Genomic DNA, 22897 nt, shown 5'->3' on the forward strand with positions numbered 1-22897 from the left:
CCCTTTATCACAGGTATCAGCTCAGTGGGAAAAATAAATCTAAAATCTCGAATGCAAATATATCCCTCAAGTAAGGAGATCAAAACTGTACACAGTTCTATTGGTGTGAACTCACTAGTGCTTGTACATTTGTAACAAGACTACTTGACTTTTCCACTCCATTCCCTGTTCAGTAGAGGCTGACATTACATTTGCTGCTTAATCACTTCCTGAACCTGCATGCTAAGTGTTTGTGCTTTACATAGAGTATCCAGATCCTTTTGTACCCCATTATTCTGCAATCTCTCTTCACTTGGAAAAAGAATTCTCCTTTTCTAGTCTTTCTACCAAATTGGACTTCATATTTTCCCACATTGTAATGACAACTTACATACCTCTATTTACAAACTCTTTGTTGCCTATTCATAACTTGCATGCCTACCTATCTTTGAATCGTTGGCAAATTTGGTTACAATATAGTTGGTCCTTTCATCCAAGTCATGGACACAGAATGTTGTCGACATTATCAATGGCTGTAATTCGTAAGTGCTTGCATATTTTAAGAAGATGAACATCGTCTAAATTGGCACACCAGCCTATATGTCATAAAAGGAAAGGGCAAAAGTGTCAAAAAGGCTCAATGTGCTTACATTGCTAATTTAGAAAAGATATGAAGAAAAGTTTAGAAAGATACAATGTACTGAGCACCATTTCACAAAAGTGAATAGGTTTGTTTGGTCAGGTGATGGATTTTAACATAAAGGAATGTGAAGGCCGCTACTTGTCATTATTGAAGTCGGCGTCTTGAGGAAACAAAATGTGAAACCTTTTGAGCTTCTACAGTTTGTACAGTTGTAAGTTATATTAAAAAATGAACTATCATCTGGCAGCGCGGTGGTTCAGTAGTTAGCACTACTGCCTCACAGCACCAAGGTCCCAAGTTCAATTCCAGCCTTGGGTGACTGTGTGGAGTTTGCACATTCTCCCTGTGTCTGCGTGGGTTTCCTCCAGGTGCTCCGGTTTCCTCCCACACTCCAAAGATGTGCAGGTCAGATGAATTGGCCAAGCTAAGTTGCCCATAGTGCTAGGTGCATTAGTCAGAGGGAAATGGGTCTGGGTGGGAAACTCTTCGGAGAGTCGGTGTGGACTGGTTGGGCCGAAGGGCCTGTTTCCACACTGTAGGGAATCTAATCTAATCTGCATGTATAAATATGCAACATTTCATTGGCACCAATGATGGATTGCAATACCAAGTTTCTTTCTTTGCTTTATGCATTACATGACATGTTTTTAATACATTAATTTTTGACCAACTAAGCATCTGTGAAGCAACTTGGGAGCTGCTTCTATTTTAATGATGCTAATGAAATGCATAATCCTCTTGTCATTTTGAGGATGTGTGGTCATTGACCATTTACTACCCTCTCTAACATCATGAACTGGGTGTGATATTTTCTCTTGCTCATTACTAAGATTAAACTTCACAGTATTATTGACAAGGACATATACAGGTTGTCTTCAATCCGTGACAATACATCATAGGATGAAGTTCTTGGGATGTCCCTAGCTCACATTATTTTTCAGTGAAAATCGGTCAAGCTTAGTTTGGCTGACTTCCCAGCTATGCTGCCCATGGAAATGTTCAGACCTGTTCTTGATGATTTTCAACACTAAAATAGCAACCGTGGCCTAATTAGAGTCATAGAGATGGACAGCATGGAAAGAGACCCTTCGGTCCAACCCGTACATGCTGATCAGATCTCCTAACCTAATCTAGTCCCATTTGACAGCACTTTCTCGTATCCCTCAATCTATGCATGCACCACCCTTTGTGTGAAAACATTGCGTCTTAGGTCTCTTTAAAATCCTCACCCTCAACCTATGCCCTCTAGTTCGGGAAACCCCAACCCAGGGAAAAGACCTTGTCTATTTACTCTATCCATGCCCCTCCTGATTTTACAAATCTCTATTAGGTCACTGCTCAGCCTCCGATGGTCCAGGGAAAACAGCCCCAGCCTATTTAGCTTCTCCGTATAGCACAAATCCTCCAACCCTGGCAACATCCTTGTAAATCTTTTCTGAACCCTTTCAAGTTTCACAACATCCTTCCTATAGCAAGGAGACCTGAATTGCACATAAAATTCCAGAAGTGGCCTAACCAATGTCCTGTACAGCCGCAACATGACCTCCCAACTTGTATACTCAATGCTCTGATCAATAAAGGAAAGCATAGTAAACACTTTCTTCACTATCCTATCTTCCTAAGACTCCATTTTGCATACTGAAATGTGCTCACAGCCTGAGGCAGCTTTATTTTCATTGATTATCTAGTTAGAGATACTTTCCTATAAGGGATGATAATTCATATTGATAGACGACTACTGAACTGTTCAGAATTAATGATGTGCAGAAACCTAACTATTTAAAAAAAAGCTTGTATTCCATTGCTGCTTGCAGGTTAACTAGTTTTAGAGGGCATTGTAATGGTTTGTTTAAAAATATATTTTAATAGAATATTTCTCTCTACAATTTAAAAAAATGCTTACTCTATAAATATTTCGCCTGATATATAACTTTTATGTTCCTCAGTTTAGAATATTTCCTGATTGTGTGTTTGTGCTAAACAACTGCTGTCAGAACAATCTAAAGCAGAAGGAAGGGAAAGCATACCTTTCACCTTTGTGATTGCCTCCCCAAAATAATAAGACATAACTGATCAATTTAATTGTTTATTGTTTATATTGTTTGCATTGGTTAAAAAGCATACTTTAAAATTTTAGATAATTATTATTTACAGAGTGATGAAGCATCACGTATGTGACCAGTATCGACAACCCCTTCCAAACACCCCAGCCCTTGCCCTGCCCTCCCTCCCCCACCCCGTGATGGCAGTTATAGTACTAGGGGATCTTGACACACTTGGTCAGGCCACTCAACCATTCTGGAGCTCGGGTTCCATATGAAAAATAACTAATTTTTATACCATTGCTTTCTATACTTCCTTGTCATCAGAAAGGGAATTTCAATTACATTACAGTTCTAGCAGATTGAGCTGTATAACATATGAATAGCTCACAGCCTCATCATATAAAACATAATGTACACAAAACCAAGTTTCCTTTATAGCAGTCCGTGTGGTGGCCCCACACTTACAGTAAACTCTATGTATGGCTTTACAAGGGTACATTTTAAAATACGATTTGCATCTTATTTATTTAAAAGCGTTTTAAGTGAACGGGTTAGTGTGCTTACAATAGCCGTCATGGTAATTGAATGTCGCGCTAAAACCTTAACGTTAGGATCAATGGGGGTTGCTCCAGATACTGCTTTAGCAGCTCTCAGCAGACAAATATAGTTCATTACAACCTCATCTACCTTAGCAACAATTTCCTGTTGCTGTGTTTCAGAATTCATTACTTTAACTAATCGCATGCAGGCTTCTGTTAAGCAACACAGTACTTGGAAGCTGGACGTCATAGCTAAGAGCATTTCCTCTGGGCTTTTTTCTGCAGCAGCCATTTTCCTGCAGGCGCTTCCCAACTCCCTCGATTCAACTGATAACAGTTGTTTGTACTGGCTAAATCGGAGTTGACGGAGGTCTGATTTTACATGTTCTTTATTACCGATGCTTGCCTGCAAAAGAGACAGCAGTTCGCTGGCATCTCTCTGTGCTGCAAGAAATCCGCCTGGCAGTGTGTACACCTTGTCCTTTAGAGCATTAATTCTGGCAATCCTGCCAGCAAATGCCATGTCATTAGTGTCTGTATGTTCCTCCTCGTTGCCGTTGTAGCCCCCAGTCACTCTGCAAGGTTCCACAGTCAGTCCGAGAGCCTTTCTGGCACCTGCAGAGTTGGAGGACGTACAGAATGCTTGAGATGGACTGGAGAAGAGATGATTTTGGTCCAAGCAAGACAGCTGTCCTTTACTACCATAACCATCATCATCATCATCCTCTTCAGCATCATTGTCTTTATTAAGGAAACAATAGGTAAAAGGACCACGACACTTCCAGTTGCTCATCTCCACCTTTGGAAAAGGCAATGGCTTGATGTGTCGGAAATCCTTTTGCACTGAAAGTATCTCCATTGATCTCCGACTATCCTTCCCGTCTGCAGTAATGGAGCAGCATGATGAATTTATTCTCACTGATCCTTGAGAGTGGCTCTTTGATAATCTCTCGCCCAGAGGAAGTTCGACTCTTTTCTGTACAGGATGAGGATCAGATATTTCGGGGAGATCGGAATACTGGAATCCTATGAAAGTCTTTGATTTTTCTATTAGGGTTTCTACATTTCCCATTCCTGGTGTAACACTGCTGCTGCAACGCCTCAACACCTTCTTTCTGGGAGGAATTTTAAGGCTTCCTCTGCCAACTTCACAGGCCTTCCTATTAAGTGGTGTTGCATGCGCTTGTTCTACTTTGGAAAGATCAGGTGACTCTCGGCAGGTACTTGGCACCTTTGTATCATTGCAAATGTTTGATGGCAGAATAATGTTGTCGGCTTTGAATTGATTACTGAATGCTGAAGTTGCACCTCCTCTTCCTCGTTGCTCAGGCTGTGTGCAAGCTACACTAGGGGTGGCAGAAAAACACAGAGAATCATTAAGCACCTCCTTGACAACATGCTGCAATTTACAATCTGGGTTGCACTGCTTGTCCTCAGCAGAGAGCTGCTTCTCATCAAAACCTCCAGGCACAGCTTTATCATTCTCACTGGCAGCTCCTTTACTCAGACTGAGACATTGCTCAGAATGCAGATCTTGTCCTACATCTCTGTCAAAACAGTCAACTTGCTTGCTTTTGTCATTAGTTTCCTCAAGCTGTCTAGTTTTTTGAGTCCTCTGTTTAGCTAAGTCATTCTCCCTCCTCAACTTGGCTGGCAAGGAAGTAAAAATTATATTTCTAAAATTACATAGAGAATTCTTAGCTAACTTACTTTTACTGGAAGGAAATGAGTCTTTGGATGTTGAAACCAATGAAGGGAATGTTAATGTGTTAGACCTATAATACTTAGAAAATTTCTTATATTCTTTGACACTGTCATGTTCATTCGGGAAAGTGATTTTTGTGCTTTTAAGATTAAGAAATGTGCTGTGTTTAATTTCTTGAGATAAACGATTACCATCATCAGGTTTGGGCTTACTTGTTCTTTCCACTACATCTGTGTTAGAATTTTGAGAGCTAACTTCCTGAGGTGAATCTGACAAAAGAGGACTACTTTCCTGATCTCGAAAATAATCATTTCCCTCACTCTCTATTTTACTTTCAAATGTTAAATGTTGCAGCTCAACATCTCTGTAAATATTATCGCTGTTTACTGAGGTACCTGTGGTTTCTTTAATCTTGGGTACTCGGTGGCACCCATCACGTATGGTACCAAATATTGGTTCAGCATTTGAAGGCGCATGCGTGTTATGGGCTGTTCTCCTATGACACATGGCTTCAGCTTGGGGATGTAGATCTTTATATGATGTTCCGTGGCTTTGAAGCAAAAGTGTTCGTTGATCTTCTGAAATGTAGCCAAGGCCTTTTAAAGAAGATTCCGATAATATGTGCTTAATATCACTTGTACAGAGGGGGGAGTCGACTGGGGTGGCACACGTACTACTGCCTGTACTGCAGGCTGCATCTACTGAAGAACACTGGGAACTCTGCAAAGAGTAATGACCCTCACTTTGCAAAGAGGACATTCTTTTTGTCATATGGTATTCACAAAGTCTGGTCACACTCTGTTCAGCTTCCGGAAGCTCTGACGAGTGATCATCAGGGAACAGCTCTGCATCTTCTGAATCGGTCAGGTGTTTGGTTGAAGACATATAAGTGGTATCAGAAAGAAAGCTTTCATCACGTCCAAGCCCGGAAGTGCTGGCCAAGGAGCAACGATCATCCACTTCAGTATCTGGTTCTTTCCCTTCATGTTCAGCTCTAGAAACTACGCAGGATTTGTGAAAACCTTTACCATTAATTAACCCTGGGAAATGCTGATCAGTCATCTTTTCTCCTGAAACTTGAAACCAACTTTGTGTCTCTCTACGGAAAGTAGTGCTTTCTAAGTCAAAAGTGGTTGTGCCGTGACTGTTCTTTGTAATCAATGTGCTGTATTTGCCGTTCGATGACAAATCATCGCCCAGTTCTGTCTTTCTGTTTGCATGTTGCCTTTTCACTGATACATTACCATCATGTGCTATCTTGACATTACTATCACCTGCCTTGTTTTTTTGCTTACTTGCACAAGAGTACATCAGAGATCCCATCTGCAGTTTGCTGAAGTAGTCGGTGACAGATTTTGTCTCCATTGTCTCTGGCTCCATCTCAACTTCCTCAGAAGGAAGTATCTGTTTCGAAGGCACAGCTTTCGACTTTGCATTGCTACCCCGTTGGACAGTCAAGGAATGTGTAGCTTTTGGAATCATTTTAGAAGTGGGCCCTATGTTCTCATTCTGAGAGATTGGGAATTCAGTTTGCTCTTCTTGAAGTTGTTGATAGCCTTCACTGGTGGCCACAAGCATATGCATGGAACCCTCAGAATGCTTCTGTGCTGAGGCTACCTCAGAGCTTTCAGTCATTTCAGAGGAGTTTGTTTCATTGCCAGAATCCGATGACGACTCAGGACTATAAGCTCTTAATATCACTACACCTGTATGCCATAAGAGAATAAACACCCAATTAATTACGTCATCATAGGCACTTTTTTAATCATAATAAAATAGGTTTATTAAATAAAGTGTTTAGCATTCTTAAATTTCAGTGCATAATAAGCATCCAGCGCATGAAATATGAACTAAGATTGTTCCATTAGCATGCCAGATCAGAAAAATGGGATGACACACTGATGGTAAAATTTGTTCTGGAATGTTTCCAAGTTGTTAACAAATTTACAGATGGAACATTATGACAGTCAATGAATAAATGTTACTATGGTGAAAGAACCTGAACTGTCATCTGTTTGCTGAACGGACTGCTCCTCAGAAGCTGCCAGCGCCTCCAGTGCTTGCAAAGTGGATACCACTGCATCATCTAATGCTTGCTCACCACTCTGGTCTTCAGCCTGTGTAGGAATGGCATCTATGAGCGACACTGGGATGTCATCACTTGGAGAGCATTTGTTTTGGGCGGTCTCCTGTGAACTCTGCGCTTGTTGATGCTGGCCATCTTCTTCATCAGAGCTGTTGTCTCTGAAACCTGGCGGAGGGGCAGCTATTGCTATATTCAGCGTGTGAAGGAGAAAATCATCTTCATCATCGTCATCACCTCCAGGTGGAGGAAGTGATGTTAAGTCAATTATGTCATCGCTAGATCCAGAAATATTGAGAATGTCGGTTTTGTCGGCCTCTCCAAGTGGGATATCTTCCTCACAGCTGGCCTCATCTTCATCCTCAGCATCATCTGTCGTCTCTGAATAACATATGTCATGTAGTAACGGCTCTTCGATGTTTTCTGCACTTGCAAACATTCTGCTATCGTTAATGTTTGCATAAACTGCGTTTGTATCAATGTTGTCCACATCAATCCCTGGGAATGAGTACTCTGAACATTTAGTGTCACTTACATTGGCCAAATACATAGATGCCTGTTGGTCTAAATTGCTTGGACTATCATCCAGCAATCTTTCATATCCAAGGTGTCTTGGATTAAAGGCAGCTACATTGTGATCCTCGAAGACAAAGGATACCTTTGCTCCCCTTGGAGATTCTTGTACTGTCTTTGTATGTTCTTTCCCAGAGGACAACCTGTTGAAAGCTTTGTTTTCAGCTTCCATAGTATTTATATATTCGGCCCCTAGATGACTATGGTCATGAACATCTGTAATCTCTGTTATTAACCCCCCTCTTGAATCTTCATGATAAATTGAATCATTTGCAAAATCTATATTTTGCTGCTTTAATTCTCTAATAGATGATGGCTGGGCATCTTCTTTTTTAGCCCTGATGTGGCATGAACTTTTCGGTAAATAATTCCATTCTAAGGTGTGCATATTATGTTTGGTCTTGTATTCTGGGCCTATGGAAAAGAAAGACAGATTGTTCATAAATAACTATCAGCATCATTACTTAACACACACAATATAAACACTTCTTTGTCATATTCCAATATATTATAATTCTCAGTCAATACTTTTAAAATTTAGACAAAAGCATGATATTAAAATGGCTGCTACAAATCATGTGCCCTTGTCATTTTAAGTTTTACCTGCACATCCACCAATATCATTTATTGTATCCGTTGCTCCTGATGTGGTCTCCTATACACTGGGGAGATTGACGCCTCCTAGCAGAGCGCTTTAGGGAACATCTCCGGGACACCCGCACCAATCAACCACACCGCCCTGTGACCCAACATTTCAACTCCCCCTCCCACTCTGCCAAGGACATGGAGGTCCTGGGCCCCCTTCACCGCTGCCCCCTCACCACCAGATGCCTGGAGGAAGAATGCCTCATCTTCCGCCTCGGAACACTTCAATCCCACGGCATCAATGTGGACTTCAACACTTTCCTCATTTCCCCTTCGCCTGTATTCCTGATGAAGGGCTTTTGCCCGAAACGTCGATTTCACTGCTCCTCGGATGCTGCCTGAACTGCTGTGCTCTTCCAGCACCACTAATCCAGTGCTGAGTCTCAAGTGAATGTGTAATTAAATCTGGAAATTCACAGCAACCATGGGAATTCTCACAAACCTTTGTTCAAGGAGGAGTCGTCATTGAAGAATGACCTGACTGTTTTTAACATCACCAAAAGGAAACGTTGAAACCCAACGGGTGTTAGACAAATGTGAATAGATCCTGTCAATATTCCATTGCATTTCAATAGTTCTCCTTATGCAACAAACTGGGACCAAAGAATCTCAAAGTATCAAACAACAACAGAACGTGATTGGAATTAGCAAACACATTGGTTGGAAAAAGGAGTTTGAATTTGTGGGTGCCATATGGTGAGGAATCCATTTTTGTCATCTGTGCTGAAAACTAGTCAACGCTTTTTGCAAAGAGAGAGAATTCCATCAAACTAGCTGCAAGTTATCTGAGCAGCCAAGGTAATAAATAATCAGGTCTTGAAAATGGGAGTAAGAACACATCCCTCCTCAAATAGTTGTGACTTAAGAGTTCACCTAAGAACCAACCTTCTGAAAATTTGTAATATTGTGCAGGGAGTGAAAAAGTAATTCCAGGTTTCAGCTTTAGTGGAATCAGAGACCACAGGATAATTTTGATTGAACATATGGCAGAATTAGGCTCCAAAGTCATATGCTTTCTTTGTTTTTATACTTCTATTATAAATTTCCTTGTCCATATTTCTAATGAAAGCTGTCTATGTAAGCTTGATCTACTATAATTATTCTGGATTAACAGTGGTCAGCATGTTTTGCCTTCACCAGGGGGTATCTTATCTTAACTTGAATTTCAGTTTTGTTTTCAAGGCTGCGTTTGCTGAAGCCACAACTGCAGACTCCATCCCATGTAGCTGCCTGCATCCAAAATGGCACAAATCAAACTCAGCCATAGAAAACCCCACTGATCTCACTTGCTGTCTGTCTCTTAAACCATGACTGCCTTCCTTGCCACCTGACTCACCTACTGCTTTCTGCCCTCCACTCATTACCCCTCTCCTGATCCCTCATTGCTTCACTCCAAAATCCTCAAGTCTTCTTTCCCAACTCTGTTTCACACTACTACTGACACTTGTCACCCTGCTTTCAAACCCTGGCCATGTGGGTAGGCAAGTGAGGTGTTCAGGCTAAGTTAGAAGAGTGGTGAAGGTTTCAGAAGCTTCAAGAGGGATCGGGGGTGGTGGTGTGGCAAGGATTGATGTTTGATGGCAAAGTAGAGGTTGGAGGGCTTGTAATAGGTTTGGAGATCTCTTGGAGAATGTTGTTAGGAGCATGGTGCCCAGTTGCAGCTGCTTCTCAGACAGGCCCTTGGACAGAGGAGATAGGTGCCTCTGCAGATGTTCTGAACACACCAAGTCTTTATCTTCTGCAACCTGCCATCTCCCCTGAGGCTCAGGAGAACTCTTCAACAGCAGCTAAGTTTTAAATCAAAATGTGTGATGATAGAATGAGCAGCCTTATTTAAAGTTGCAACCATTCTTCCTTGAAACAGATTGGCTGCCTGTCCAACCTCGGGCTTTTGTTACAACCAAATATGGATGAGTTCAAGGCTTGTGTCAGGAAACAGATTTCTTTGGTCTTTACTGTACCATGCGCCCCAGAGCCACAATTTCGTTAAAATTCAATGCTTGATTGAATGAAAGAAATCAGTCACAGATGCAATGTAACCTTCAAGTAGTCACTTCTTCACTTGTGTGTGAGTGGGACTTGTACTTATGGACTGCGTGTACCATCTGTGGCTAATTGTACATTTTATTCCGTTGAGCTTTATTTATGAAAACTGCCACCCAGGTCTTAATTTGCACTAAATCCATTCCTTTGTTCCCTCCCCTCCCCACTGTGCTTTCTGGCCTACCTATATTGGTTCTGTTTGTACATCCCTCATGTTCTCTGAACACAAGCATTGATTCGACGTGCCATAATAAAACTGCAAACTGACCGATCAGTTAGGAGAATAGCAAATATAATTTTAAAAATCTATCAATTGAAAAATGATTTTGATAACGTTAAGGTGGATTGCAGTGGGAACTTTGGTGACAGCATTGAGGAGTGAATACATTGTGAATGAGGAACAAGAGTAGATCCTTCAAGTCTACTCTGGCATCCAATAAGATCACAGCTGACCTGGCTTTGTTTGAGCTCTATGTTCCTTCAGACTCCCAATAACTTTTCATCCCCTTTGCAATCAATAATCTATTTACCTTGGTCTTAAAAATTTCTGCATACACTGCCTTTTGAGGCAGAGAATTCTCAGAACAAAAATGCTTCCTCATCTGTCTTAAATGCGTAATGCCTTATTTTTAAACGGTGGCTAGATGTTTATTGAAACCTTCATTGCTTTAAATTTCCTTAGTTATAAAAAGGTCTGGTGCAAATGTGTCAAAAAGCATCAAATTAGGCAGAAAAAGAAAATCAATTCCAACAAAATTACCAGAAAGTGCTTGTGTGCACATGCACCTGTGTGTGGGCTGGTCGTAGACAGGATTGAATTTGACTGTGATGCCTTCCATTATTGAATAACTTCCCAAAGTTCATTGTACAGATTCACATATGGTCACCTATATCATGCAGTTATTAATGGACTACACTACAACAACATTCAGCTCTTACTGGAGAAAGATCAGAAATAATTTCTGGTAAACAAATCTATGGCCCCGATGGGATACACCCTAGAGTTCTGAGAGAGGTGGCTGAGGAAATAGCAGAGGCATTGGTTGAGATCTTTCAAGAGTCACTGGAGTCAGGAAAGGTCCCGGATGATTGGAAGATGGCTGTTGTAACCCCCTTGTTCAAGAAAGGATCAAGGCAAAAGATGGAAAATTATAGGCCAATCAGCTTAACCTCGGTTGTAGGAATGTGATAGAATATTCCCCACTTGACTGGTCACTAAGGAAAAGGTGCTAGGGAAACTTAAAGATCTGAAAGTGAATAAATCACCCGATTGAAAGGACTGCACCCCAGAGTTCTGAAGAAAATAGCTCAGGATATTGTGGAGGCATTGAGGGTGATCTTTCAGGAATCACTGGAATTAGGGAGAGTCCCAGAGGACTGGAACATGGCTAATTTAACACCCCTGGTTAGCAAGGGAGGAATAGACAAAAAAAAACTGCAGATGCTGAAATCTAGAGTAAACATGCAAGATGTTTAACTTTAACGTGAGCAAGTGCGAGGTCTTGCACTTTGGCAAAAAGAATAAAAGCATAGACTACTTTCTAAATGGTGAGGAAATTAATAAAGCCAAAGCACAAAGGGATCTGGGAGTGCTAGTCGAGGATTCTCTAAAGGTAAACATGCAGGTTGAGTCCGTGATTAAGAAAGCGAATGCAATGTTGTCTCTTATCTCAAGAGGGTTGGAATATAAAAGCAGAGATGTACTACTAAGACTTTATAAAGCTCTGGTTAGGCCCCATTTGGAGTACTGTGTCCAGTACCTCAGGAAGGACATACTGGCACTGGAACGTGTCCAGCGGAGATTCACATGGATGATCCCTGGAATGACAGGTCTAACATATGAGGAACGGCTGAGGATACTGGGATTGTATTCGTTGGAGTTTAGAAGATTAAGGGGAGACTTAATAGAGACGTACAAAATAATACATGGCTTGGAAAAGGTGGATGCTAGGAAATTGTTTCAGTTAAACGAGGAGACTAGGACCCGTGGACACAGCCTTAGAATTAGAGGGGGTCATTTCAGAACAGAAATGCGGAGGCATTTCTTCAGCCAGAGAGTGGTGGGCCTGTGGAATTCATTGCCACGGAGTGCAGTGGAAGCCGGGACGCTAAATGTCTTCAAGGCCGAGATTGATAGATTCTTGTTGTCTCGAGGAATTAAGGGCTACGGGGAGAATGCTGATAAGTGGAACTGAAATGCGCATCAGCCATGATTGAATGGCGGAGTGGACTTGATGGGCCGAATGGCCTTACTTCCACTCCTATGTCTTATGGTCTTATGGATAAAATGATTTTAGTCTTTTAGAGATTAGAAGGACATTAGTAACAATGCTAGTATTTAAATATTGTTGTCTCTTCACAAAGGCAATCACAATATTGCCACAAGGAAAGATTTCCTTTGTATCCTCGGTACAACCAAACTCATTCATATTTCTTTAAACAGGTTGTATCCAGGAAATCTCCTTTTCCATCATTGTTGAAAGTTACAGATATGAATCCATGCTATATCAAGCCCCATGTATTAGTTATTGGTCAGGCTTGGTGCCTTCAATAGTTTAAAAGTCATCCGCAATCTCTCCCTCTCCGTCCATGTAGCATCACAGTTGTCTAAATGTTACAAAGCATGGTTTGTACCATGATATCACTATGGAACAAACTGAGAAGACTGTTGCTAAGAACATTCCAGGTGAAGGGCTTATGCCCGAAACGTCGATTTTCCTGCTCCTCGGATGCTGTGCTTTTCCAGCACCACACTCTCGACTCTGATCTGCTGTTCCCAAGAACTACCTCAGCTAGCACAAGGACTGAGCTTGTACTGGTGTAATACTGCACAATTCAATAGCTGTCTAAGTTTTCAATCTCCCCTCCACCCTCTTCCCCCCACCCTTCACCCAGCCCTAGCACCACAATCACCCCCAGCCCAAATATACAAATCATCCCCTGATGTCTGGAAGTAATTGTTAAACTAATGTTTTCAATGTAATAAATTCAGAAAAATTGCATGCTCACATCGAATGATGCTACCTGCTTCATTATTCACAGTGCATTTGCCATGAGCCATGTTAAATATGGAGCGTCGTGAATCTACCAACAGCCTGTAGTATCCAGCAGTCAAGCAAGCAAGGTTCATTGCATCTGTTGACTCCATTAATAATATGATGGGCTGCAAACAAAGGCACAACAGCAGTTTAAAAATCTTACATCTGAGACTGAAAAGTTAATTTTGATTTATCAAATCAGTGAACCTTTCTTGTAATAGTAAAAGAATTACACAGAAATTGGCCCCATGCACTGACTGAATATGAGTCATCTCATAGATATGGAACTCTTTTTAAAACTCACAGTATGATTAGATTAGATTCCCTATAGTGTGGAAACAGGCCCTTCGGCCCAACAAGTCCACACCGACCCTCTGAACAGTAACCCATCCAGACCCATTTCCCTCTGACTAATGCACCTAACCTATGGGCAATTTAGCACAGCCAATTCACCTGGCCTACACATCTTTGGACTGTGGGAGGAAACCAGAGCACCCGGAGGAAACCCAGGGAGAATGTGCAAACACCACACAGACAGTTTCCCAAGGCTGGAATCGAACCTGGGACCCTGGTGCTAAAAGGCAGCAGTGCTAACCACTGAGCCACCATGCCACCACTGTTATTATTGTTAAAATTAAAACTATCTATTTGGAATTCAAACTATCAAATCCATTCACAGGGTGATAAAATAACTCATGAAATGAAATCTTGTCAGGTCTATCCTGCCAAGACTTATTCGCCCAACTAGGAACAAGCCGGCGTTTTCAGCTCTTTCAGTTGATGTTACAGATATTTAAAATTCAAGCTTCCAATGTTCTTCATGTTAAAATGTACCTATGAGGTAACAGGAAGAGCTCCAGAACTTTGAAACTTGATTTGTTATTTTTTACTTATGTCTTATCAACAATCTCCCCACTCTCTTCTGTTCTTTGCCCCCAATCCCCTTCTACAGCAATTGCCTCACCACCTCCAAGGAAACAGCATTTTCTCACCTTAACATCCAACACGTTTAGTTCAACTCGAACATTGTTTTCTTCTTCCGAGAACATCTCAATCTTGTTGACATGGCTGAAATCAGCCAGTAGTGCCACAAGGTGTGTTTTTGCATTGATTACATGGCTTATTCCATATCTTGGTCCCACTAATAAAGTGACTTCAGAGTGTTTCTCCCCTTGCTGTTACAGTGAAAAAAAAGACAAAACAGGGTCAGACTTCAGTGTTGCATCAATTTGTAATTCAAAGATCGTCCAACAAATGGGCAAAGCTTTTACATTGGCAATGGGAATCAACTGTGATATTCTTGAAAAGTGCTACAAAATATGTAGAGTATCTCACTCAATCAGATGGGCCAATAGGCTGAGGAGTAGCAGATGGAGTTTAATTTAGAAAAATGTGAAAGGCAAATCAGGAAATGGACTTATACACTTAATGGTATGGGGAATGTTGCTGAATAAAGAGACCTTGGAGTGCAGGCTCATAGTTCCTTGAAAGTGGAGTCGCAGGTAGATAGGATAGTGAAGAAGGTATTTGGTATGCTTTCCTTTATTGGTCAGAGCATTGATTATAAGAGTTGGGAGGTCATTTTGCAGCAGTATAGGACTTTGGTCAGGTCACTTTTGGAATATTGCGTGCAATTCTCGTCTACCTCCTGTTGGAAGGATGTTGTGAAACTTGAAAGGGTTCAGAAAATATTTACAAGCATGTTGCTAGGGTTGGAGGATTTGAGGTATTGGGAGAGGCTGAATAGGCTGGGGCTGTTTTCCCTGGAGCATCAGAGGCTGAAGGGTGACCTTATTGAGATTTATTAAAATCTGTGGAGCTGGTGTATGGGAGAAGGATTCACATTTTTGGATTATTGGAACCTCTTCTGGGGTAGAAGTGAACTGTACAAGAGGGACTGATTGCACCTGAATTGGAAAGGGGCTAATATACTGGCAGTGAGATTTGCTAAAGGTGCTCGGGAGGATTTAAACTAGTAAGGTGGTGGGGTGGGGCACCCAGGGAGATAGTGAGGAAAGAGACAATCTGAGACTGGTACAGTTGAGAAAAGAAGAGTCCAACAGTCAGAGCAGGCAGGGACAAAACAGAGAACAATGTAGGACTGATAAATTAAACTGCATTTATTTCAAAGCCAGAGGCCTAACCGGGAAGGGCAGGACTGGCAGCTTCATGTTTCAGGATACAAATGCTACAGGAAGGATAGAAAGGGAGGCAAGAGAGGAGAGGGAGTGGCGTTTTTGATAAGGGATAGCATTACAGCTGTATTGAGGGAGGATATTCCCAGATATACATCCAGGGAAGTTATTAGAGTTGAACTGAGAAATAAGTAAGGTATGATCATCTTGTTGGGGTTGTATTATAGACCCCTAATAGTCAGAGGGAAATTGTGAAACAAATTTGTAAGGAGATTTCAGTTATCTGTAATAATAATAGGGTGGCAAGGGTTGGGGATATTAACTTTCCAAACATAGACTGGGACTGCCATAGTGTTAAGGGTTTAGATGGAGAGGAATTTGTTAAGCAGGTACAAAAAAAAATTCTGATTCAGTATGTAGATGTACCTATTAGAGAAAGTGGAAAGCTTGACCTACTCTTGGGAAATAAGGCAGGGCAGGTGACTGAGATGTCAGTGGGGAGCACAGTGACCATAATTCTATTAGTTTTAAAATAGTGATGGAAGAGGATAGATCAGATCTAAAAGTTGAAGTTCTAAATTGGAGGAAGGCCAATTTTAATGGTATTAGGCAAGAACCTTCAAAAACTGATTGGGGGCAGATGTTGGCAGGTAAAGGGACGGCTGGAAAATGGGAAGCCTTCAGAAATGAGATAACGAGAGTCCAGAGTTCGTATATCCCTGTTAGGGTGAAAGGAAAGGCAGGTAGGTATAGGGAATGCTGGATGATGAAAGAAATTGAAGGTTTGGTTAACAAAAAAAAGGAAGCATATGTCAGGTCAAGACAGGATAGATCGAATGAATCCTTAGAAGACTATTAAGGTAATATAAGTATACTTAAGAGGGGAATCAGGTGGGCAAAAAGGGGACATGCGATAGCTTTGGCAAATTGAGTTAAGGAGAATCCAAAGGGTTTTTACAAATACATTAAGGACAACTGGGTAACTAGGTAGAGAATAGGGCTCCTCAAAGTTCAGCAAGGCGGCATTTGTGTGGAACCGCAGGAGATGGGGGAGAAACTAAACGAGTATTTTGCATTAGTGTTTACAGTGGAAAAGGACATGGAAGACATAGACTGTAGGGAAATAGATGGTGACATCTTGAAAAATGTCCATATTACAGAGGAGGAAGTGTTGGATGTCTTGATATGCATAAAAGTGGATAAATCCCCAGGACCTGATCAGGTGTACCCTAGAACTCTGTGGGAAGCTAGAGAAGTGATTGCTGGGCCTCTTGCTGAGATATTTGTATCATCAATAGTCACAGGTGAGGTGCCACAAGACTGGAGGTTGGCTAAAGTGGTGCCACGATTTAAGAAAGGTGGTAAGGACAAGCCAGGGAACTATAGACTGGTGAGCCTGACTTTGGCGGTAGGCAAGTTGTTGGAGGGAATCCTGAGGGAGAGGATGTACATGTACATGTATAGGCATGGACTGATTAGGGATAGTCAACATGGCTTTGTTCATGGGAAATCATGTCTCACAAACTTGATTGAATTTTTTGAAGAAGTAACAAAGAGGGTTGCTGAGGGAAGAGCAGTAGATGTGATCTATATGGACTTCAGTAAGGTGTTCAACAAGGTTCCCCATGGGAGACTGATTAGCAAGGTTAGATCTCATGGAATACAGGGAGAACTTTCCATTTGGATACCGAACTGGCTCAAAGGTAGAAGACAGAGAGTGGTGGTGGAGGGTTGTTTTTCAGACTGGAAGCCTGTGACCAGTGGAGTGCCACAAGGATCGGTGCTGGATTCACTACTTTTTGTCATTTACATCCACATCATTTGTGAGCATAAGAGGTATAGTTAGTAAGTTGCAGATGACACCAAAATTGGAGCTGCAGTGGTCTGCAAAGAAGATTACTTCAGATTACAACAGGAATCTTGATGAGATGGGCCAATGGGCTGAGTAGTAGCAGATGGAGTTTAATTCAGATAAATGCGAGGTGCTGCGGTTTGGGAAAGCCAATCTTAGCAGGACTTATACAAGGGCTTTTCCCTGGGGTGGGAGAATCCAGAACTAGAGGGCATGGGTTTAGGATGAGAGAGGAAAGATATAAAAGGGACCTAAGGTGCAACGTTTTCATGCAGAGGGTGGTACCTGTGTGGAATGAGCTGCCAGAGGAAGTAGTGGAGGCTGGTACAATTGCAATATTTAAAAGGCATCTGGATGAGTACATGAATAGGAAGGGTTCGGAGGGATATGGGCAGGGGATAGGCAGGTGGGACTAGATTGGGTTAGGATATCTGGTTGGCATGGCCGAGTTGGACTGAAGGGTCTGTTTCCAAGCTGTACATCTCTATGAATCCATGACTCTAAAATCATGAAGGGTAAGTACACAAGGGCTTTCCCTTGGGTTGGGGGAGTCCAAAACTAGAAGATATAGTTTTAAGGTGACAGGGGAAAGGTTTAAAAGGGACCTAAGGGACACCTTTTGCATACAGAGAATGGTGCGTGTATGGAATGAGCTGCCGGAGGAAGTGTTTGAGGCTGGTACAATTACAACACTTAAAAGGCATCTGGATGGGTATGTGAATAGAAAGGATTTAGAGGGATGTGGGCCAAGTGCTGGCAAATGGGACTGGATTAATTTAGGATATCTGGTCGGCATGAACGAGTTGGACTGACGGGGCTGTTTCCATCTATACATCTCAATGACTCTATGGCACTAATTAAAATAAAAGATAGTTGATTGGCATTTCAATTGTTCTCCTAATGTCAGAAGATAGCTTATATTACTTATGAACATTAGTAAGACTGTGATACTGATAGACCTGCTTGAACTCTCTTACAAATATTTACCATACTTTGCATAATGCAGAGCTTTTTGTTAACAGTAAACTGTGTACTGCAAGTAAGTCAAAGTGTATAGGAAAGATGGCAGTACAATGTAGATAAAAGGTCAATAAAAGTAGCAACACAGGAGCCAAAGTTGTTTGTTTCAGGTTGAAAGGTTTTTCTGGACAAACTACAGAAAGTTTTGCCATACATACTGTGACTGTTATACGCTGGGTTATTATTATCAAAGGCAGTCAAGTTCCTGTGGAATTTTCAGGAGAAACTCCCAAGTATGTGGCTACTTCTGATTGGGATTGAAGGATCATACAGGTAAAACAAAATCAAAATGATTGGAGATTTTGTGCAGCGACTGATACTTTTGTTTCTGGACCACAAGGATGTGCAAACTATCAAGGTGATGTTGCTAACAGCTGAACATGAGCTCTAAGATTGAAATGAAATTCGAGAGTCCAATTTGATTATTTTTAAGACTCATGAAGGCAAATTTCACATTGTTATTTTCCTGAAGGTTTTGTCTGCTTAATGTTGACAAACAAAAACAGAGGATCGAAATTGTTCTGTCCAGGATTGGTAAGGAATAAGTTATTAGAACAGGACTGAAAGCACATTTTTGGTGAGAATTCTCGAGAGCTGTTTTTTGATTTTCAGTGCTACTTTTTGTTTGTCCGGGCTCCTTATCCAGTCTCACTAACTCCTTCATTAGGTGAAGCAGTCATGCTGCATCAATACTCTCAGTATCTGTGGGATTTGGACGCTCACAGCAGCAGAATTCAAATAATTCATCCTCATGATCATCAGTGGTCCATTGAATTTAAAGCCATGACACACAAGGAAAGCATTGATTTTTTAGATAACATAACATTTTAATTGATAGAAAACAATCAGTATAAATTTGCAATAACAATTTTTCTAAAACGAATTATGCAATTGTACACAAAAACCATCATTCTAAGTAAGCTATCCAAGAACTGGAAAGGTTACAGCTAAACCATTGTATATTTGTCTCGAAAATAACCTCAAATAATTCATAATGTATAAAATGCTTTGAGATGTCATTAGATAGAAATGCAAATCTTATGAAACAAATCTGTTCAATTGACACCGAGTTCATTAAGATATATATGGAGGAAAATAGAATGGGATTATAATCACCCCTGAGCTCCTGCAGCTTTAATCTAGAGATGCCACATTAATTTGTAACAGATTCACTACCTCAGTCTTCCTATTCTCACTTAAATGAATATTCCTATGTTTATTTTTGCATGCTCTCCCTAATTTGCCATCCATCATTCTCCTTCCCAGCTCATCTTTCCCTTTCTCAGCCTCTCTGTCACCATTTCGGCCCAATTTCCCCTTTCCATGGGACTCCCTCCTCTTCTTGGGACCGCTTTCCTCTGTGTAGCTAATCTCACCGCACTCCCTTCCCCCACTTTGCAGTCCTCTTTGCAGCCTCTCTCCTTCTTCCCATTACAGCACCTCTTTGTCCATCTGCCATTTGTATGACCTCCCTACCCAGTTTGCAGTCTCATTTCTCCCCAAGATCCTAGGAAACTAGCCTAACCCCTAGTCTTTCCTTCCTGACCTTGCTCCACAGCTTGTTTCCAAGTGCAGTAGGCCTTGGTCTCTGGTCTTGCTAGCCTACCCAGAAGCTGTGCTCCCTTCTGCGGCTCATCTCACTCCTCCAATCACAGGATGGTTCTTTACGAACGTTCCAGCAACAGTTTGGGAGAGAACCGGCCTGAAATTGGAGGAGCAGCATTCCGTGGGTCCACCTTTTCTATGTTTGGTCACTACCATGTCTGGACTTCCCCAAGTGAATTAGAGATCATGGGGTCAGTTTTGCCCACTGCTCCACTGTACTGCTCTGGAAAATAATTACTAAATACAAATGCAAAAATAAATATTTGCATTTGATAATATTTTAAGATAATGTAATATCATACCAATATATGAGCATGCTAATAACTAAAATCCCAAGAAAACCCTGCAATGTCTGAGTAGCTTCTGGAGAATCCAAGTTAGGGAAACTGTGCCTGTGTTTTTATGAAAATAAGGCTTGATAGGTCACATGTTCTCTTTTTATTAGGTGCTGATGAATAGAAACAAGAAACTAACCTAAGAGGAACGACTCACTGCCACAAACATTTATGCACCACATAAAATCTGAATGGATAGACAGCAGCTCTGTGAACCACGATGGTAATCTAACTATGTTAAAACTGCTGCATAAATACAGGTGGTTGTAGGTTGTGCAGCACTCTATGTCCAGAAGTTGCCCTTCGAGTGAAATGGTAATAATTCTGTCACGTCAATGCTCCTGTTTGGTCTTCTCACACACAGGAAAAATCCATTAATTTCAAACATCAATGTTCATTTATATACAGATTTACATCCTGTGCCTAAATGTGAGGTGCATTATGAGGTGAATGTCAATGAATGATTTTGAAATAAAACAGTATGACATTTTGAATGCTCAATGTAATTTACAACTGATAAATTGTAGGCCACCTCATAAAGCTGAAAAGCAATTTTTTTCCCTTTTACTGATTTTCTCTGAAGGGTAATGAAATGTTGCATTTTTCGGATGAGGGCTGTCAGCGCTGGAGCAATGGTATACAATGTCATAGATCATGCACACCAGGGTTCCACTCTGCATTAACAATGAGCCATAACCCAAACTAAAAAACAGGAAAGGTTGAAGTCTTCCATTTCTCAAGCTTGTGAACTTAACAGCTCCTCTGAGTAAAACTGTCAATTTAACGCCAGTTAACGCTGCATGGATGGACAACTGTTTTCGTGAAGATCTGGGTTGAGGCTGCTATATTTAGAATCACGGGCTCAAAGAAGACTTTCGTATTACCAATAAAAGTTACAATCTAAACCACGTTCGCTGCAAGGAAAGGATATTTTATGCTTTCTGCAAGATCCTGAATGTGATGAGTAACAAAAAACTGTGGGTTTCCGAAATCAGCATTGCCTGAATAAACACTACTCTTGGGAAATAAGGCACGGCAGGTGACTGAGGTGTCAGTGGGGGTGCACTTTGGGGCCAGAGATTATAATTCCACTAGATTTAAAATAGTGATGGAAAAGGATAGACCAGATCTAAGTTAAAGTTCTAAATTGGAGAAGGGCCAATTTCGACAGTATTAGGCAAGAAGCTCCTTGGATGCTGCCTGAACTGCTGTGCTCTTCCAGCACCACTAATCCAGAAAGAACTTTCAAAAGCTGATTGGGGGCAGATGTTCACAGGTAAAGGGACGGCTGGAAAATGGGAAGCCTTCAGAAATGAGATAATGAAAATCCAGAGAAAGTATATTCCTGTTAGGGTGAAAGGAAAGGCTGGTAGGTAGAGGGAATGCTGGATGACTGAAAAAAATGAGGGTTTGATTAAGAAAAAGAAGGAAGCATATGTAAGGTATAGACAGGATAGATCGACTGAATCCTGAGAAGAATATAAAGGCAGTATAGAGTATACTTAAGAGGGAAATCAAGGGGGCAAAAAAGGGGACATGAAATAGCTTTGGCAAATAGAATTAAGGAAAATCCAAAGGGTTTTTAGAAATATATTAAGGACAAAAGGGTAACTAGGGAGAGAATAGGGCCACTCAAAGATCAGCATGGCAGCCTTTGTGTGGAGAAAATGGGGGACATACTAAATGAGTATTTTGCATCAGTAGTTACTGTGAAAAAGGATATGGAAGGTATAGAATGTAGGGAAATAGAAGGTGACACCTTGCAAAATGTTCATATTACAGAGGAGCAAGGAAGTGCTGGATGTCTTGAAACGCATAAAGGTGGAGGAAGTGCTGGATGTCTTGAAACGCATAAAGGTGGATGGACCTGATCAGGTGTATCCTCGAACTCTGTGGAAAGATAGGGAAGTGATTGCTGGGCCTTTTCCTGAGATATTTGTATTATCGATGCCGGAAGACTGGAGGTTGGCTAACGTGGTAACACTGTTTAAGAAGGGTAGTAAGGACAAGCCAGGGAACTATAGACCAGTGAGCCTGACTTCGGTGGTGGGCAAGTTGTTGGAGGGAATCCTGAGGGACAGGTTGTACATTTATTTGGAAAGGCAAGGACTGATTAGGGATCGTCAACATGGCTTTGTGTGTGGGAAATCATGTCTCACAAACTTGATTGAGTTCTTTGAAGAAGTAGCAAAAAGGATTGATGAGGGCAGAGCGATAGATGTGATCTATATGGACTTCAGTAAGTGTTCGACAAGGTTCCCCATGGGAGACTGGTTAGCAACTAGCCATTTGAATACAGAACTTGCTCAAAGGTAGAAGACAGAGGGTGGTGGTGGAGGGTTGTTTTTCAGACTGGAGGCCTGTGACCAGTGGAGTGCCACAAGGATCGGTGCTGGGTCCTCTACTTTTCATTATTTATATAAATGATTTGGATGTGAGCGTGAGGTATAGTTAGTAATTTTGCAGATGACACCAAAATTGGAGGTGTAGTGGACAGCGAAAAAGGTTACCTTAGATTACAACAGGATCTTGACCAGATGGGCCAATGGGCTGAGAAGTGGCAGATGGAGTTTAATTCAGATAAATGCGAGGTGCTGCATTTTGGGAAAGCAAATCTTAGCAGGACTTATACACTTAATGATAAGGTCCTAGCGAGT

General features: G+C 41.4%; 1 protein-coding gene across 9 annotated transcripts in view; it reads right to left on the bottom strand.

Annotated features, from left to right (window-relative positions):
- Positions 1–2721: 2721 nt before the first annotated feature.
- Positions 2722–22897, bottom strand: part of frmpd4 (FERM and PDZ domain containing 4) — a 765355-nt gene continuing 745179 nt past the window's right edge. For 6 of the 9 annotated variants that reach the window (XM_043700601.1, XM_043700599.1, XM_043700600.1 and 3 more), the window contains 5 exons: positions 14286–14468; positions 13265–13418; positions 6911–7981; positions 5307–6617; positions 4464–4552 (listed from right to left, as the gene is read on the bottom strand). In XM_043700601.1, the coding sequence (XP_043556536.1) occupies positions 4548–4552; positions 5307–6617; positions 6911–7981; positions 13265–13418; positions 14286–14468 (2724 nt within the window). In that variant the 3' untranslated portion in view covers positions 4464–4547. Of the gene's footprint in view, positions 4553–5306; positions 6618–6910; positions 7982–13264; positions 13419–14285; positions 14469–22897 lie in introns of all 9 variants that reach the window. The other 3 variants (XM_043700607.1, XM_043700602.1, XM_043700603.1) reach the window with 3 other exon arrangements.

The sequence above is a fragment of the Chiloscyllium plagiosum genome, chromosome 12, assembly GCF_004010195.1.
Source record: "Chiloscyllium plagiosum isolate BGI_BamShark_2017 chromosome 12, ASM401019v2, whole genome shotgun sequence".
Classification (NCBI taxonomy): Eukaryota; Metazoa; Chordata; class Chondrichthyes; order Orectolobiformes; family Hemiscylliidae; genus Chiloscyllium; species Chiloscyllium plagiosum.